The 17,263-nt window shown below is 52.6% G+C and overlaps 6 protein-coding genes across 6 annotated transcripts; 3 read left to right on the plus strand and 3 right to left on the minus strand.

Moving 5' to 3' along the window:
* Window positions 1–1,177: 1,177 nt before the first annotated feature.
* On the minus strand, window positions 1,178–5,197 carry Asppvi_005128 (glycoside hydrolase family 55 protein; the record flags this gene model as incomplete). The annotated part of the gene is made up of 2 exons (XM_043301054.1): window positions 1,178–4,261; window positions 4,322–5,197. 2 exons carry the CDS (start codon window positions 5,195–5,197, stop codon window positions 1,178–1,180), a joined length of 3,960 nt encoding a protein of 1,319 aa, XP_043156989.1.
* Window positions 5,198–5,932: 735 nt separating this feature from the next.
* Window positions 5,933–7,422, plus strand: Asppvi_005129 (CFEM domain-containing protein; the record flags this gene model as incomplete). Its single annotated transcript, XM_043301055.1, has 3 exons — window positions 5,933–6,402; window positions 6,490–6,856; window positions 6,925–7,422. 3 exons carry the CDS (start codon window positions 5,933–5,935, stop codon window positions 7,420–7,422), a joined length of 1,335 nt encoding a protein of 444 aa, XP_043156990.1.
* Window positions 7,423–9,043: 1,621 nt separating this feature from the next.
* On the plus strand, window positions 9,044–9,934 carry Asppvi_005130 (uncharacterized protein; the record flags this gene model as incomplete). Its single annotated transcript, XM_043301056.1, has 1 exon — window positions 9,044–9,934. One exon carries the CDS (start codon window positions 9,044–9,046, stop codon window positions 9,932–9,934), a length of 891 nt encoding a protein of 296 aa, XP_043156991.1.
* A 266-nt stretch (window positions 9,935–10,200) lies between these two features.
* Asppvi_005131 (DUF4246 domain-containing protein) lies at window positions 10,201–12,495 on the minus strand (the record flags this gene model as incomplete). Its single annotated transcript, XM_043301057.1, has 1 exon — window positions 10,201–12,495. The coding sequence occupies one exon, from the start codon at window positions 12,493–12,495 to the stop codon at window positions 10,201–10,203; it is 2,295 nt and encodes a 764-aa protein (XP_043156992.1).
* A 1,760-nt stretch (window positions 12,496–14,255) lies between these two features.
* Asppvi_005132 (alpha-mannosyltransferase) lies at window positions 14,256–15,734 on the plus strand (the record flags this gene model as incomplete). The annotated part of the gene is made up of 1 exon (XM_043301058.1): window positions 14,256–15,734. One exon carries the CDS (start codon window positions 14,256–14,258, stop codon window positions 15,732–15,734), a length of 1,479 nt encoding a protein of 492 aa, XP_043156993.1.
* Window positions 15,735–16,145: 411 nt separating this feature from the next.
* Asppvi_005133 (uncharacterized protein) lies at window positions 16,146–16,654 on the minus strand (the record flags this gene model as incomplete). Its single annotated transcript, XM_043301059.1, has 3 exons — window positions 16,146–16,247; window positions 16,301–16,410; window positions 16,480–16,654. The coding sequence occupies 3 exons, from the start codon at window positions 16,652–16,654 to the stop codon at window positions 16,146–16,148; spliced, it is 387 nt and encodes a 128-aa protein (XP_043156994.1).
* Between the last annotated feature and the right edge of the window lie 609 nt (window positions 16,655–17,263).

Here is a 17,263-nt window from a genome sequence, read left to right on the forward strand (position 1 = left end):
CAAGCTTCATTCCTCGGAATCCCTTCAGAAGATGCATTGATGAACATATCATACTTCAAGATACACGTCATTCCTCAGAGAAATACTACCGGAAAATCAGCCTCCTGAATAAGGTACCCATCAATCAACACATGTCGCGATTGTCTCACACTATTCCCCCCTCTGACAGATTAATAGCGGGGACAACAACTCGCCAGATATAAGGCTCTCCTTCTGCGGGCAGGAGAGGGGCTCAAGCAGGAAAAAGAGAGGAGGAAGAAGGCCGAAGAAAGATAGAAGTAGGCCGAAGATAAAGGCAGATGGGAGAAAGAGAGACGAGAGGAACTTGAAGAGCTTTGCCGACGGACTACTTTCGTCTTTCGACTTCTGCGCCGTTATCTCCCCACCCTCTTCTACTGATAGGACATCTGGCGAGCTTTTATCATCTCATTTGCCATGGTATCCTCAAATTCAACCCTTTAAGAATAACCAAGGCGGGTCAGCCGAGGCTCGGTGTGCCAACTCATGAGTCGGACTTGGAGAGACCAACGAAAGCAATTAAGGACTGTATAATCGTGCAGCTTTTCACACCTAGGTCAATAGCATATTGCTTCGCCCAGTCCGAGTTAACAAGGTTGGTACGCTTCACATATTCGACCAGATTATTAGAGACTTAGCATTTTCCCGACGAACCTGCCACTCGTAATAACCTGAAGGGGTTGATTCCCATCGGAATAAAGAAAGTAACGTTTCCAGGGATATCTGTGTAATCTATAATTTATGACCTAGGTGCGTTTTGGAAATGGGATGCCCCGAAGAAATCTGGAACACCAGAAAGCTATAGAATTATTAGACCGGGATATTATGCAAGCCTCAGAGAGGGCTGTGATAGGGAGCATGGCCTCTTAACCCTTAGGCTTAGGAGTACTTTAACTGGGACTACCTGTGATCGAAGAAACCATTTAAGGATGCGCAAGGGTAGGCCGGACGTGGCATACTAGTCTTTAGCGAAAAGACGACCAATGTTTCTAAAAGCTTATACACTTAGGGAGCCCTCATTAACGGCATGCAGAATTTTCAAGAAGATGGACCCTAAAAGGCTCCCGTGGTGACTGAAACCTGTGCAATGGCCTCCATCGTGATGACCATACTAGAATTAACCTCAGAACAAGCGGCCAAAACGGGTGAAGTCCCAATCCTAGAAGCGACATTTTGGCTCCGTGAGGCCATCAAACTTGTCCTGCTCGGCCTTGAAATCCTTCCCAATACTCTCCAGGTCATCCTCGGTCACTGCGCGGCGGGCTGCGGCGGCCTTGGTGAAGTCGCTTTCGTCCCGCAGCCCGCCACCGGCGATCAGATCCAGGAGAACCATGGGGGCGGAACTGGGATCTGAAACAATGCTCTGGATGCCTAGGGCGACATTTCCGGCGGCAGCAACAGTCTCGAAGGCACCGTCGAGTAGCTCCACTTCCGGGGTGAGTTCATCGAGGAAAGGGACGAAAGCGAAGGCGATACCTAAAATTTCAAGAGCGAGCTTGATCTTGTCTTCCTTGGCCTGTTTCTGGCCAATGGCCTTAACGCTGGCCATGGAGGCGATCGCTTGTTGCAGCATAAAGACAGGCAGAGAGAAGGTGTCCAGCAGATCTTGCATGCCGCCGCCCCAGGCGCCGAGGTTGATGTCTAGCTCGCGCGCGAGGAGGTTGTTCTGCATGGTGCCGATGCCGGGCAAAGCCGCGGTGATGATGTCCTTGGGGTTGCCCACGTTGATCTGGTTGGAATTAACGGCCTGGGGGATGTTAACGTAACGGTAGTCGGTGCCTTCCGAGCAGGGCCCCGGTGTGCAGTGGCCAACCTGGTGTACGGGCCCCCCTTGGTTGCCGAAGGTCACCCAGGTCCGGTTGATCCCGTACGTGCTCTGGAGATCATTGTAAAAGCCATCGGCGTCTTTGAGTGTGTATGTCATGGTGAAACGGTCCGCACCCATGAGCTGGTTGTAGCTGAACGGGCACTGCTGCGTCGACGTAGGTCCGTAACCCTCGCAGGTGCAGTCGAAGTACTTGTTGCCTGGGCCCCCCTCAGGCTGACTGGGCGTCGACCCGGCCATGAAGGCACTAATGGCGTCAGGGACCATGTCTCGGACGTATTCCTGGTAGTACCCGAAATACTCGTCGTAGTCCTTGTTGGTCTCCGTGTAGTTAGCGAGAGAGGCGTTCAAGGTGGTATAGAGGGTGCCGAGCGCGTAGTAAGGCATGCATTGATCCGGATAGCTACCCAGTGCTGCGTTGAGCGCATCGACCGTGGCGTACTGCTGGGTCAAGTCGCACTTCCAGCTTGCTTGACATGCGGGGTCGGTGGAGTCATCGTCGCAGGAGAGAATCGGCTGCGCGTAGTCATCGAGATAGGCTGCCAGGGCACTCCAAAAGGGATGCCCCACGGCTTGCGTGTTGTTAGCCGCCAGGATGATATTACTGTCGTCCGTGTTGCTGATCATTTCCACGGCACCGATCGTGATCAAATTCCACATGTAGAGCCCCTGATTCTCGCCCTGGTCCCAGACGATCCGCTGCTGACAATTCTGGGTGTCGACACAGGTTTCCACATAATTGTCGTACCAGGAATAAAGGCCCGCGCCCGCAATGGTCAGGTTCGTGTTTTCGTTCATGATCACTGCCCACGCGAAATTGCAGAGCTCTGGCGACGCGGTGCAGGTCACATCTGGAAACGCCGGATCGTTCTCAAACAGGCCTACCGACGCGTTGAAGGGCCCGGGGGACTCCGTTGCCTCTGCAAATTGATAATAGGGAGACTCGGTCTGTATCATGCCGGCGAGGGTATTTGTGGTGTTGAAGAAGTTGTATTGATAGAGGATCGCATGCTCCGCGGCAGTGCCATACATCCAGGTTGGACCCGACGTCGACTCGACCAGCATCCCTCGCGCCACCCCGACGGTGATCTGCGTGTTGGCTGCGTCGTCGATATCATGGTCGGCCACCCATAGCCACATGTTCTCAAAGTAGCCGTTGGATCCTGGGGTGATGTGTAACATCAGGGACGCGGCCACGCAGCCCGACGCAATCGAGTTGCTGGTGGGACACTCCGCCAGCTGCAGCTTGCTGCCATAAGCACCACCCACACGAAAGTGCGAATCCCAGATACCCACAGAGCCCTGTATTTCGGCCTGGACATTCCATTCCATCATCACCAATCCCGGCAGCTCCCCAATGGAGGTAAAAAGCATGTCGCTGATCTCGACCGTCCCCACGTCTCCCGGTTTGCCAACTTGGATCATGACCTTGGGGGAGGTCATATCAGCGAAAAAGTCGCCCGAGGCCACGAGCTGAGACCACACTTGACCGGTGATGCGGGCGTGAGCCGGGATCACGATAGTGGAAGTGACAATGTAGGAACCGGGCGGGAAATAGATGAGATTGTCGGTAGTAGCCATGGCCAAAGCGGCGACAATAGCCGCTGTGTCGTCCGTGACTCCATCACCGGCAGCGCCATGGTCTTTGACGCTGACAATGCTGCCGAGAGAGAGTGTCTCATACTGGGGGCGGTTTTTGTAGAAGTACGAGTCTCGGTAGATAATCTGGTCCTGGGCAGCATCTAAAAGAGGTGGCGGGGGATCCTGCACATTCACTTGGTAGGACCCAAGGGACTTGTCGGACTGTTCCTGGAGGTTTCCAATGACCACAAAGTCTACGTCACCATTAGGAAGGTCAAGGCTCGTGCCATCTGTGAAGGCGACCATCGTTTTGACACCGTTGACCCCAATGTTGTCCAGGGTGATGATGCTGGAATCCAGGATAGTCGACTGGTTGAAGCTCGCCTGAATTGCAATGGGGGTTTCATCGAACATGGTGTCGAGAATGTAGGTGGATCCGGCTGGCTGGCCAGAGGTATCCTGAGGGTTGATCAGACTGATTCCAATGGGTGCGCTAGAAAGATGCAATTGGGACCAGGTCCACCCCCAGTCCCAGATTAAGCCGATGCTCGCGTTGGTTTGACCGGAGATCTGAAAATCACGAACTGTATACTGCTGGTTACCACCATAGATGCCGTATGATCCGCCTGAGATTGTGCAGCCTGACATAAATCCCCCGCTGCCGTTCTCGGTGTAGATGCCCATCTGCGTGGTTCCAGCCGCCGAGCTGGCAGAGATGAACACATTCGTGAGTGAGGTGGCTTGAGCAATCTGCCAGTGTAGCCCAGCCGCGTTGGCGGTAGTTGTTTCTTCAATGTCAATGATGAAGTTTCGGACTTGGCGATAGAAGTTAGATTGCTGGAAATGACAGGGTCAGTTCTCATGTCCAGAGAAGGTTCTTGTCAAGAGACCACCTACTTCAATGTACCACTCATCTCCATTTTCGTTGGGGATATAGACGTCACTCTGAATCGCTCCCAGGCCAATAAACGAGGGGGAGGTCTTGATGACCGGAAGATCATTTGCATCGCCCACCAATTGAGAGTAGTACGAAGCATTGATGGGCGAAGAAATGAGGTAGGTGCCCGGGGGGAAATAAATGAACGTGCCCTTTGTCGAGGACGACTCGCAATTTTCCTGGCAGCTCCCGCCATATGAGATTGCGGCATTGATGGCATCGGTGTCATCGGTCACTCCATCACCTTTTGCTCCAAATTTGGGATCGGTGACATCTCGATAGACCGGGTAGGATGAGTCCCATCCCATGGGCGGGCGTCCATGGTCGACCAGGGCGGGCCAATAGCTAGATGACGACTCCGCGATCTCCCGTTTCGCCAATTGCAAGGGCTTGGGTGGCTTGGTGAACTGACTGTAACTTTTGTGAAGAGTACCATTCCGCAATTGCTGTGCTGCGTGGCGTTCAGCCAGGATCGCAGCTGCTGCTTTGAGGCGGGGGTTTAACACGGGCGCCATCGGCTGGTCAGACCTTTTAAACTGGGCCGAGGGCTGCGAAGCATCGGAGTGGCGCGATCGATACGTATTGCGTTTGGGATTGGCCACTCGCCAGGCATTGTACTTGGATTGCTGAGCCACAGCAGCTTCCACGAGCGCTTGAGCCTGCTGCAGCTCATTGCTTGAGAGATTGAGGGAGCGTGGCGTGGGTGGATTGGCAAGAGCCCGTCGCTGATGCCACAGATGAAAAGGAGGATCCGCGACTGGCGAGGCGGCAATGAGACAGAGAAGAGAAGAAAAGAGCATCAAGAAAGAGAGTGTCTGCGGTAGAAAATATGCCATTTTGTAGCATTCTAGAACGAACGAGCAAAACGTATAAGTGGTCAGGCAAAGCGTCGGGCTCAACGACAGAACGTGGCACGGGGGACCAAATTGAAAGGGCCAAAAAGCATTGACCGAAATGGATGAATCAATCAAGGAGTGACAGCGATGAATGCCGAAAAGAGTGACCGGGTAAATGGACGGAGGAGGAAAGGGTGTGGCGAGGGAGCCCCGGGTTATACAGACTGGTCCCGAGTCACAACGGGGAGATGAACCCTAACTTATAATACCGCCAGTCCAAGGGAGAATCATATCCATGGAGAGGCTCGAAGGGAGCGTATTCCGGCATCCCTTTCGCCAGTCTAGCTGCATCAGGGAGGGGAGATGCACGCATGACACGCTTCATTTGACATCCCAAATTGGGGCTATGCTCCGAAGCTGGCTGCAGGATGACCGGCACGCTATCGCGATGCGACTATCGAGGATGAAGGGGCCCCTCCGCCGATGCTACTCGACAGTATCAAGTTGATACTACCAAGGTAGGCTAGGCCTATCCGGCCGATAATATGTGGAGATTGAAGACCCTCTGGTTGTACTGTTCATACGGTACTTATTCAACCGATCGTGAAACTCTTGCTCCTCCCTCCCTCTCGATCAATTGATTGATCATAGAACCGTTTTGCTCTCTTTCACCGTTGGTTCCTATCTTCCTGTCTCGTTTTCTTCTCTGTCGGCTATCCCACCCTACTACCTAAGATGTCTAGATTTTCTCGACTGGTTCTCCTCGCATCGGGCGTCTTACCGCTTGCCTTCGGGCAGCTGGAGACGATTAGCGTCATCACTCCTGGTGTTACTCCAGTTAGTTCAAGCTCATCGACGAGTTTGACCCCATCTTCATCCTCCGGTGCGACCTCGTCGGCTTCAACCCCTCTGCCTACATCCTCGGCCACTGCCACCACCCCTGGGGATCCGTTGGTGCTCACCACCGTGTTCACCCAACCGCCGGGATGCGCTGGCGGTATGACCGAGGTGGCCTCGTGGTCAACTGAGCTCTGGCAAAATATCGTCAATCCAGTTCCAACCTTAACTCTTTCATCCTGCTATCCCAGCCAGTTCTCCTATAGTGCGGTGGCAACTGCCATTTTGCCCCCCTATTCCCAGCTGGTTTGTCCGAAGGATTGGGAGACGTACAATGTCACGGACACATACCTCATTTGTTGCCCAAGGTATGCTCTGCCTTGATTGACTTTCTACTTGGATGCCTATCTCCCTCCAGACCCAGCTGACTTGAAGATCCACCCTTGACAAAAAAGTGGCTATGGCGTTTTCGCGCCCAATTACCAGAACAAAACGCGGCCCGGACTGGGGGCCGTCTGCACTTCCAGTATCTGGCCCAACGTGCTGATGGACATTACGAGCTACGATTCCACGGGTGCAGTGACCGTCATTCCCACCGTCGCCGGGGATGACGGGGCCATCGTTTTCGCAACGGCTTTCGATGGAACGAGAGCTACTGCGTTGGCCTCGTCCACGCCTACGGGTTCCTCCACTTCCCCCTCCAGCTCCACCTCGGTGCCCGAGACAACAACCGTTCCCACAACCTCTACTGGCTCAACCACATCGATTTCAACCACAAGCACCGCCACCCTAACCGCAATAGCGCAACTCCCATCATGCGGCGTAAGTGCCACCCGGGGGTTGACCCTTCTTCTTCGAGTATCTTACGTGCTAATTCCGTTCTCGCACAGCAAACCTGCTTCAACAACATGCTTGCCCAGTACGACAGCCTCGGCTGCACAACATCCGATCCGTCCTGCCTCTGCCGGAACATCAACTTTTACTATGGCATCCGAGACTGTGCCAATGCCGCCTGCGGGACTCCCGTGGCTAGCACTGTCCTGGCCTTTGAGAGCGGCTACTGCATGTCGGCCATTGCCGCCGAAACTACATATCCCATGACTAGCATCACGACTGTTACGTCTACCTCGACCGTTCCTTCCGCTAGTCCCACCGCGATCTCCGATCTCCCCGCCTGCGGTCAGACCTGTTTCAACAACATGCTGGGCCAATACTCGTCCCTCGGGTGTAGCAGTGCTGATCCCTCGTGTCTCTGCAAGAATATTAACTTCTATTACGGGATCCGTGACTGCTCGAATGCAGMGTGTGGTAACGAGGTGGCAACCACCGTCCTGTCGTTTGAAAGTTCCTACTGCGCTTCTGCTACAGCCGCTGCCACCGCCAAGTAAGAGGAAATATGAGGAGCGCCCAGCTCTAATGTCTCGCTTGAACTGGGCCCTCATTTCCTAAGACTGGGGAGGGGGAGGGGAAGGGAACACAGAGCCTGCTTCCCATTGACTCGCATCCACTCGATTTTGGAATTCAGCCCACGAAAGTCCATTCTAAAGGCATACATTGTGGAGATCGGCTGTGTAATTTTAATTTGTGGAGATTTACTCTTTTTTTTCTAAGTCTATGAAGCTGCACGTCTGTGATATTGTAACTGTGAAGTAACACCAGGCCTACTAGTACGGATAAATAGGAAAATGGCCTCTTTCAGCGGGCTCTCCGAAGCGTTAGCGTAGCTCACTGTCTGGTGAGTCTCCGGGAGATGGAAATGCCCTCACGGCGATACATTTGCTTAGCCTCTAGCGTGGCCCGAGGCTCATTCACGTTCATTTCCAGCTCGTCTTGGGTTGCAATACCGCGTCGACAATGACCTGCTTCGCCATTCGAGGCAAGCGCCGGAATTTCGGAGATGCCCACCCCTATCGCTCACTACGGGATGATAGATATCCACAATGCCTAAGGGTTATGGCTGTATGCTACTCCGTAGCTAATGTCCTTTTAGCGAACTATGTGCCCCATGGATTTCAGGGTGAAAGTCGGATAAATTCCAGGATCGGTCTGCATGCATGAGTCAGTTTGATTGATGTAGAGTAGCGTGGGAGCCTGGCTGCAGCTGCCAGATGGGGGTTTGTGAACTAAATGCTGAGGCCCCAAGGCCTGCGGGTCGACGATCTCCCATTCGGGAGGACCGCCCGACGCTAAATTAGACCTCTGATTTGACCCCGGTCCGAATGATGGTCCATGGGATGGCCAAGAGCTCGGCTAAACACTCTCAGGCACTCTCAAAGCCTAACAGGCACTAACAAGCACAAATAAGCACTAACAAGCACAAATAAGCACTAACAAGCACCAACAAGCACTATCAGATCGCCTAGCCAAAGTATTAGGCAAGCCACTAACCCACACAAGGCTAGTTGGCACGCCTGAAGTAGTATTTGCAACTTCGAACCATCCCTGGCATGTAATCTCCGGGACAGTATACTGTTTTGTCTCTGGGACGCTGCCAGGCCATATCACATGGGGACGGAAGGATCATTGTCCGTATTTCCAGATTGTCGACATGAACAGCTCTCAAACTTGGAGATAAGGAGCATCGTGCATCCGATTGATCCGGCGGGAGAAACTGCGATGTGCTCAGGCAAAGAAGACATTCTGGGAGAAGGAGACTGGGACTGCTAGTATGATTCTCAATGCCCTGCCTGTGCGTCAGAAAGATTGAGATCTCAAGGGACTGCCGACTTGTCTCGTGGCTGCTCTCCTTTCTCTTGACCTTTTTTTCGCCTGTTGTTGTCCTTTCCCTACAGAATTATCTCCCAGTCGCTCGCTTTGCCCGCCTGATTCTACAGAGGATCCATCGCCCTTGACAGTCTATCCTGATGCTCCCATCCACTGTCTGAACCACCGTTCTCTATTCTACACTTGTCTTTCTTTCTTTCTTCTTTTTTTTCTTGTGCAGCATCCATCCTTCTCTTGTCAGATTTTACCCTGCAGACTTCTTGCGGAACCGACGGGTCAGCCATTATGAATATCTTAAGCCTTCTTCTCGTCTGGTCCTCGGTGCTGTTGGCCAACGTGCTAGCCAATAACCTGGCTGCCCCCTATGAGCTTCTGCACTATTACTACGTATATAAGCTGGAATGGGACACTGGCATCGAGAAAACCATAGCCCCGGGCTGTGCCAAACGCGACCAGATGTGCTATTTCGACGAATTCGCCAAATATCTTATGGATGACGATTGGAGAGCCGCGTACCGTCCCGACGCAGCCGATCACACTCGGGACCCAGGTACGGCCGCCGTGACGAGGTTGTCGAGTAACATGCCTCACTCTGCGCGGTACAAATTGAATTTGCTGCTTCCCCATATCAACGCCGATGCGCGATCATTTCCTCTCGTTTTTCAGGCGGTCCTTAGCGCCGCCAACAAAGCTCTCGCTCGGGATAACGTGAGCAAAGAGGATCTGGAACAAGCGGTGGCAATGGCGCAGGAAGTCAAGGCAGCCCGCACTCCGGCCGTCTTCGAATTGCAACAAGCCTCACTCAGAAACCGCATTGGAGACGCGGCTTACCAGTTTGTGGAAGTCACCGCTTCCGGGTTCAAGTGGCCTGAGACCCTCGCCGCGATCGACACCGCGGTGGAAGATCGTGAGCTAACCGCCGCGGAAGGGGCCGCGGCTAAGGAGAAGATTCGGTTGTTCTCCCTAACGTATGAGCATGACATTCTCGCCGGCGAGGTTTCAGACCATAACCATCTCAACATCGTAAGGTCACTCGCAACTTCCATTACAAGCCTGACGCGAGGAATTGAAGACAAATTTCCCTCAAGTGGCGCTTCTTCGCCGGCCTGGCCGTCCAGCGATTGTGAGGACGAGTTCAGCTACTCGAGCACGTCCTCATCCTCGGGATCGGAATGAAAAGATACATGAACGTGTGACCGAGATAGGGAGGAGGCCAACGGAGCGGACACCTTCTCGCGTAGTGTATAGCTCGTTTGCACTAATATATGTTCATTGCGTGCCCACTGTAGCGTCATGTCCATGCCAATTAACTGTAAAGACTCTTTTGTCCTTTGTAATGTTGATCTACAGAGGTATCTAAGAATTGTTACCGTGGATTTCGGTGTTCGCCATTCCTGGGTATTTTCTTCAGTAAACGTCGCAGCGCGTCATTTGATGGCTCATTAACAGTTAAAGTACGGATGATCCATGCGATGGATCCGGACAAGATTGTTCCAACGGTGCTCTTTCAAGAATTCACGCCGGTGCCGTCGGGCTTCAGGCAACCCCATGGGCCAGCTGTCGGTGCCTTGCATGATCTCGTCGACGATCTCTTGCGGCAATCCGGCCGCGGCCAGATCATGACTGACAGCCTGTGCCCACCAGTGATGTTGCTGTGGCGGCACGTTGCGGGTGGAGCACACGCGGTAGTGAGGATCAACCAGGTACAGCGCGATGGAGCGAAAATGTCCGGGCCGACTAGGATCGGCTAGAGTAAAGGGCTCGTAACGGTGCTCTAGAAGGTTGGGGAATGTGACCAAGCGCCCCTGTGAGACCCTGACCGTGCCTTTGTCCTGCCAGGTTTTTACTGCGTGGTTATCACAATCCAGGTCGATAGTCGAGAACCCCAGAATCTCTGCAACTGCTGCGAATTCTGTCGAGAAGTCTTTGCCACATCGCCGCGCTGGCACGTCCCGGCGTGGGTTCTCCTTCCGCCCTTGCTCTCGGTCCTCCCTGTATTGGTAGAAGCTTTCGTCTAGCTTGGTGTTCTGACGAAAGGCGATCCGGGGCTCGGTGATATTCACCACATCGTATGCAAACACAGCCGCGGCTACGAGGTGCTCATTGAGCTGGCCTTCCATCCGCCAGTCCGTTCCTTTGTAACTCCCACTATCTGGGGTGAGTTCGATGTTCTCCATTTTCACAATAATTTGTAACCCATGCTCGCGGAAGGTATCCTGGAGCCGGATGGTATAGTACTTGTGGGGGGGCGTGACTGGCTTGTAGGGCATATGATGCCAATCTTTCCGCTCGCGGACCATATCAACCACGGCCCTTTCATGATGACGGCCCGTCTTCCATTCATCGTAGGAAAACGAGGTCCCCGGTTCCGGATGGCGGAAGTGCAGCAATCGCCGCAACTTGCGTTCGATATGCCCCCAGGGAAATTGCTGCCAGTCGTCTGGGACTGGAACGGGAGTGGCCGATCCACCTTCTGGGAGCTGAAGATATTCTTTCGCGTGTTGCCAGAGGTTGGAATCTAGGGGAGGTAGCTCCTTGTCTTCGTTTCCCTCCACGTCAGCAAGTCCTTCGAGCAGTTCTTGCGCCTCTCGGTATCTTCTCCGGCCCTCGTCCGTCGTATCTCCCTCGCTGCTAAGGAGCACTTCCCGCACTTGACGGTACCGCTTCTTCCTGTGCTTGCTAGGAACTCGGAAGGCGAGTAGCCATTCGGGGAGCTCATTCTCCCACTCCGCTCCATACGTGATGATGCGCAGTGGCACCGGCCCTAACTGGCCTTGATTCAGGATATCCCTCCAGCCGCGCTGGCCCTGCACCAGACAGTCATTCCACAATGGAATTGCCCGACTCACCAGCGTCTCAATCGCACGGTAGAGGTCCCGGTGTGCCGGGTGCAAATTGTTGATGTAAGAGGTAATGCGCACCTGCGTCGATCCTTTATCCCCGACAAACTCCACCTCACAAGGTAGAGCCTGATAATTTGCGCTCCATCGATAATGGGGGCTTGTTTCTGTGTCGGAATACACGCCAAGATGCAGCTGCTGCGCCTCCTCAATGCGCTTCTGCACATCCGCCGCGTCGGTCCTCAAATCAACGTGCATTGGGGCAATTGTTGTCGCACCTGAATATGCGCCCAAAACATCCTCTAACTCCACTCGACCTCCATCAGTGAGGACCAAACTCCGCCCGTACACTAGCGGAAATAGCATTGGATCGACAATGGACAATCTTCGTTTCGAGCGCCAATCCAGCAAACCGAACTGGCTCCCTTTCTGAAGCACGATTTTCACCGCAGATTGGATTTCATCCGCCAGCGCTCCTGTGTCCTTTTGGAGCCCAGGAACATCGTCAGACTTACAAATACAAGACCCGGTATCAAGCACCCGGATATGTCTTTGGCGCTGGTATTCTTCGGCTTTGTCACGCAGCTCCCGCAAGCACCAGTCCCAAGCCCGGTCACTCAGCAGTGGATTCGTGGCGATCGAGGCCACGTCGGGATTTTGCCGCCAGCATGCGACGATCGCATCATCAAAAACGTCGATATACCAGTTCGGGAGGTCGGTCAGACGGTTCATCACGGCCACCATCGCCAGCTCGCGCGCCGTGACGGCGGGAGCTTGACGCCACTCCTGGATACCGTGGGCAAAGCGGGCGTCTGACGGCAGCTCGTAGTCCAGGGGGATGGAGCCGAAACCGGGGACACGAAGCGTGCCGTTGCCGCTGTTATCCAAGGCGATCATCATGGGTTTGGGACCTATGCGAGGATTTGTAGGGCTGTTTTGTGGCCAATGAATCTGTTGACTGCACCCGCCGTGGTAGAGACGAAATGAAGGACACGGTCTGATTCAAAGGAGAGGCGTCGGCCTCCAGCTACCCTCCGTGCGGAGCGAAGCGACGTACTACGATACTTAGAATGCCGAAAATCCTTCCACGGCACGATTTGCGGTATATAATTGGGTGGAAAAGGTGTGGGAAAGTAGAAAGACTACTTGACGCAAATAGCCAGGGGCTAAGCATTATGTATGAACTAGTAAACATGGTGGCGAATGAGCACTACTGGGATCACCAGAGATATGCGATTGATGGATTGAGAAGAAAGAGGAAAACAATAAGGAAAAGGTGCAGGTTGAGCTGTCCCTAGGCGGTGTAACCAATTATTCGAGTTACCATACTAGGAAGATAATATATCATCAAGGACAAGAGCAAAGTCAAAGAAAGGTAGATCTCCAAGACCAATAGTAAAAGACCCATCAGCGGACGAACTATCGGCTCTGAGATACAGAGCAACGACCCTATCAATGATGATTTGTGCATATTTATGCTTTGCATAGCTTGGCAGGCGGACAAGCAAACCGTGAACAAGGCACTTGTGAACTCCTCGACATGCTCATTAAGAGACCTTTGTCACCTAGCCTGCGGCGCAGCATGTTAGGGAAAGCGGCTATGTCCATCAAGGCCCAGCTTCTTATGCTCGGTCGCACAAGATACTGCTACAGCGGACCCTAATTAATGCTATGGTCTGCCGCAACTGTCTCTCGACTTCCAAAGTACTTCGCGAGATTGAACCAGCCGAGAAAGAGGCCGCTTGAGCCATTCCTTGTAATCCCCAACACCGCCATGACTCTGCTGCACGTTCCGTTGCAGACTCTATTGCGGGAATCAGCCAGTCAAGAGCTCATATATCAACCAAGGTTCCATACAAGGATGCAATTGCTGAATAGCGGTCGTTATTATACAGGCAAAGTGTGCGGAGCACACTTCTAGAGTTCCGGTCTCCCTATACGGTCATGGCATTCCAACAGATTTGGAGAGTCTACCCTTCAGTTTCGCTCGACGAGTCTCTTTTGGCAGACATTGATGCCTGTCTCGCCCTCCACGACAAGGTGGAGCTGGCTGCAGCGCACAATTCTGTCGAAGATGACTCGGACGACATCTTGGCCTACGAATGTGGATGATGATGGACATTGATTGCAGAATGTCATTAATCGACAGCATGGTTCCAAGTCTGTGTTTTACAGAAGAAATCTAGCAATATCATTAGATTTGAATATTAGAAGAGGAGACCCTGTGTTCTTGGCACAGGCATGTAATGTATTAATTGTTGAGAAGAAATAATGTTATGTGCATAAAATAAACAGGTGATCTTCGGTTGACTAAAAGTCTTGGCTGCTTTTCTTAGGACAGCACTAACCTGAAAAAGGGGGCAGCTACGGGGGATAATGGACCAGATTATTGTCGATTGCAGAAAGTCCTCAGCTTGAGGTTTCTCATTCTGTTTCTATCCTTGAACGCTACAGATACTGGCTGGAATCCTCCATTGTCCATCTAAAATGCTCGTATTACCCTGATCTGGTCGGTAGTTACCACCGGTGTTGTCAGTTGGCACCCAACCTAGAGTCAATCAAACCTCGACGACTCTATGTCTGCAACGCTTCTTGAAAACGTTCACTTACGGTCGTCAAAACTTCTCTTCAAAACGGCTGACTGACGAACCGCAACCATGGCAACATTCCGGTTCGGCCGATTGAGGTCACTCCTCCTTGCCACAGGCGCCATTTTTCTCATCTCGACCTTTTATCTGTACTGGACCCCGGCACCAGCATCCGTGGTCCCCAGCACCGCATTCGAAGTCCCTCTCACCGAACGTCAGATCGCCTTTTGGAAAGCCCTCAAGCCCATCCTAGAAAAGAATGCGCCAAACTGTCCATCACCAGTTGCCCGAGCCGATGTTCCTGCGATCCATTTCAATGCCACCTCAACCGATGCGCGACCCGATTTAACCCTCCTGAAAGACGACGATCGAAAGGCGATGGAAGAAGCGCATGCGAATTATGTTCGCGATATCCGAATATCGAAAAAGTTGCGCTCACCCCACACTGCTGGAACGCGCGGCTTGGTTTCGACTGCGGGGAATTCATACCTTCCGGTGTTTCTGTCGTCGTTACGGATGCTGCGCCGTACAGGCTCTACCTTACCGGTAGAACTATACATGAAGGATGCAACCGAATATGAGAAGAAGATCTGTGATGGCGTGCTTCCCGATCTAGGTGCAAAGTGCGTCGTCCTTTCGGAAGTCGTAGGGAAGAACCCTATCGCGCATTACCAACTCAAGGTCTTTGCAATTCTCTTTTCGTCGTTCGAGGAGATCATCTGGATGGATGCGGACTGCTTCCCGTTGCACAAACCTGAAGAGCTGCTTGACTCGGAACCCTTCAAGACCAACGGCTTGGTCACTTGGCCCGACTTCTGGGCCTCGACTGCATCTCCGGCGTATTTTGAACTCTCTCGACAACCAATCCCACCGATGTCTGCTCGACAGTCATCTGAGACGGGCATTCTTCTGGTATCTAAGGAGATGCATTTGACAACACTCTTATTGGCCGCCTACTATAATTATTACGGCCCGTCGCATTACTTCCKGCTGCTGTCGCAAGGAGCTCCAGGGGAAGGGGACAAGGAGACATTCTTGCAGGCGGCAACGGCACTGGGGGAGCCGTTCTATGCAGTCAGCGAGAGAGTGCAGGCTCTCGGTCATTGGAAGCCGGACRGCCAAGGACTCTCCGGGTCGGCCATGGCACAGGCCGACCCGGTGGAAGACCATGCCTTGACCAGTCAGGACAAACGGCGGATCATAGATCCCTCCGTGGCGAAAGCGCCGCGCGTGTTCTTCATACATGCGCATTACCCCAAGTTCAACCCGGCAGAGAACGTCTTCGGGACGAAGTGGGAGACGGCCCCGACGCTCAAAGCCGATGGCTCCGACGGGCGCGCATGGATCGCACCGGAAGATGTCGTTAGTCGTTTCGGCTACGACGTCGAGAGGAATTACTGGGAGGAGATTAAATGGGTCAGTTGTGATCCCAAGACTGAGTTCCAGACATGGGAAAACAAGGCGGAAGTTTGCCAGAAGGTCGAGAGCTACTGGCAGAACGTGTTCGCTGAACCGCATGAGGATGATCCAAAGTTTACCGAAGATTGAACAGCCCCAAGGATCTAGAAGGAATTCTCAAGGGATTCCGCGGCCATTGCTCGCCATTTGCTTTGAACATACTAGGCTTCTTGCCCACCTGCATCCTACGGAGCATTTGACGGACTTCGCCATTGGACATTTCAGCATAACATGCTTCTCATGAGTTGATGATCATTTATACCGCCACATGGATCGTATATATCCCTTCTAATCTTGCATGTACATTATTTGTGACTACACTTTTCATCTAGCATGTACACAAATTGCACAGACCACGGCCTATGAACAGCCGTTTTAATTCGTCTCTGAGATGAAAGCTAACATTACACTTGCTCCTCGTGAAGAAAATATTCATAGTTCTTGTGAGAGGGATATATCCAGATATCCCTTGCATTGTGGTCAAACAAAATGACCCATTATTTATTTCTTGATACCCTTCTCCCTCAATCGCTGCTCATCGTCCTCCTGCAGCTCCTTGTCGATCTTGGCCCCCTTCGAGGGCTCAAAGCCGTGCAGAGTCGCCTACACTTATCAGCCTCCAGACACTACTGTTGCCGACAGAGAAAGAAACATACCGGAGCAGTGGGATCCTTCTTGCTCAACTCTGCCTCAGGATCGTACCGCGTGTTACGGTTGGGGTGCTGTTCCGCCGAAGCGAGCTTATTGGCAATCGAGCGTTCATCCTCTACTCTTATTAGCTATGTTGATCCCAGACCAAGGTGGTTGTCTGACGGGGTTTGGGAAAGACACATACTCGAATCCAAGTTCCTATGGCTTCCCTTCTGGCCCTCGTGGTACCGTTCCCGCTCGTTAATGACAGACTGGGGCTCGTTGCGCTGGTCGCCAGCCTCGTAGACGGAGGGCTGGCCGACGCTTGACTGGCCGCCGCCGGAGTATGAGCTACCGGACTTTTGGGTTCCTGTGGGCATTTTGGCGATATTCTTTTGAGAGTTGAAGATTTGAAGAAATGGTAAGAGGTCGCGTGAGGTCAATTAGAGTATTGTATTTGAGTTGAATGAAGTATGTGTGTTGGCCGTGGTGAGAGCTTGATAGACCTTTATAGCAGATGTTGGACATTGTGATGTCATATGGCCGAGTCGCTGAGATCATAATTTGTGGGGCTGGCTGGTGATGTATCCTGAGAACAGGAGAATAGGCGCGTTTGACTGGGTTGATTTAATCATAACTCCATACTGTGGAGAAATGGGAAATTCAATTCGATTTGAAACATTGTCCTAGGGAAAATCCTGGTTGGTGATGTTGGTCGATGGTATCATGGTGTAATCTACAGCTCCGTCCGGACTGACCGTTCCTGGCTACCATGCGAGCAGTCTGTAATCTTACAGCACAAGGATATTCTATTTCAGTGTTTTCAGACATACATGATTTCGGATCTACGATTGAGAAATCCATCATAAATGGAGCGCATTTGGATGCATCATCTGAAGAATGCAAGCTGAGGTGAGGGGTTGGAGGTGCGCATCAGCGATGCATAATCACCACAGCCCCTCAGAGACATCATCATCCTTCTCTGTGCT

The sequence above is a fragment of the Aspergillus pseudoviridinutans genome (genome assembly GCF_018340605.1).
Source record: "Aspergillus pseudoviridinutans IFM 55266 DNA, scaffold_3, whole genome shotgun sequence".
In the NCBI taxonomy this organism is placed as follows: domain Eukaryota; kingdom Fungi; phylum Ascomycota; class Eurotiomycetes; order Eurotiales; family Aspergillaceae; genus Aspergillus; species Aspergillus pseudoviridinutans.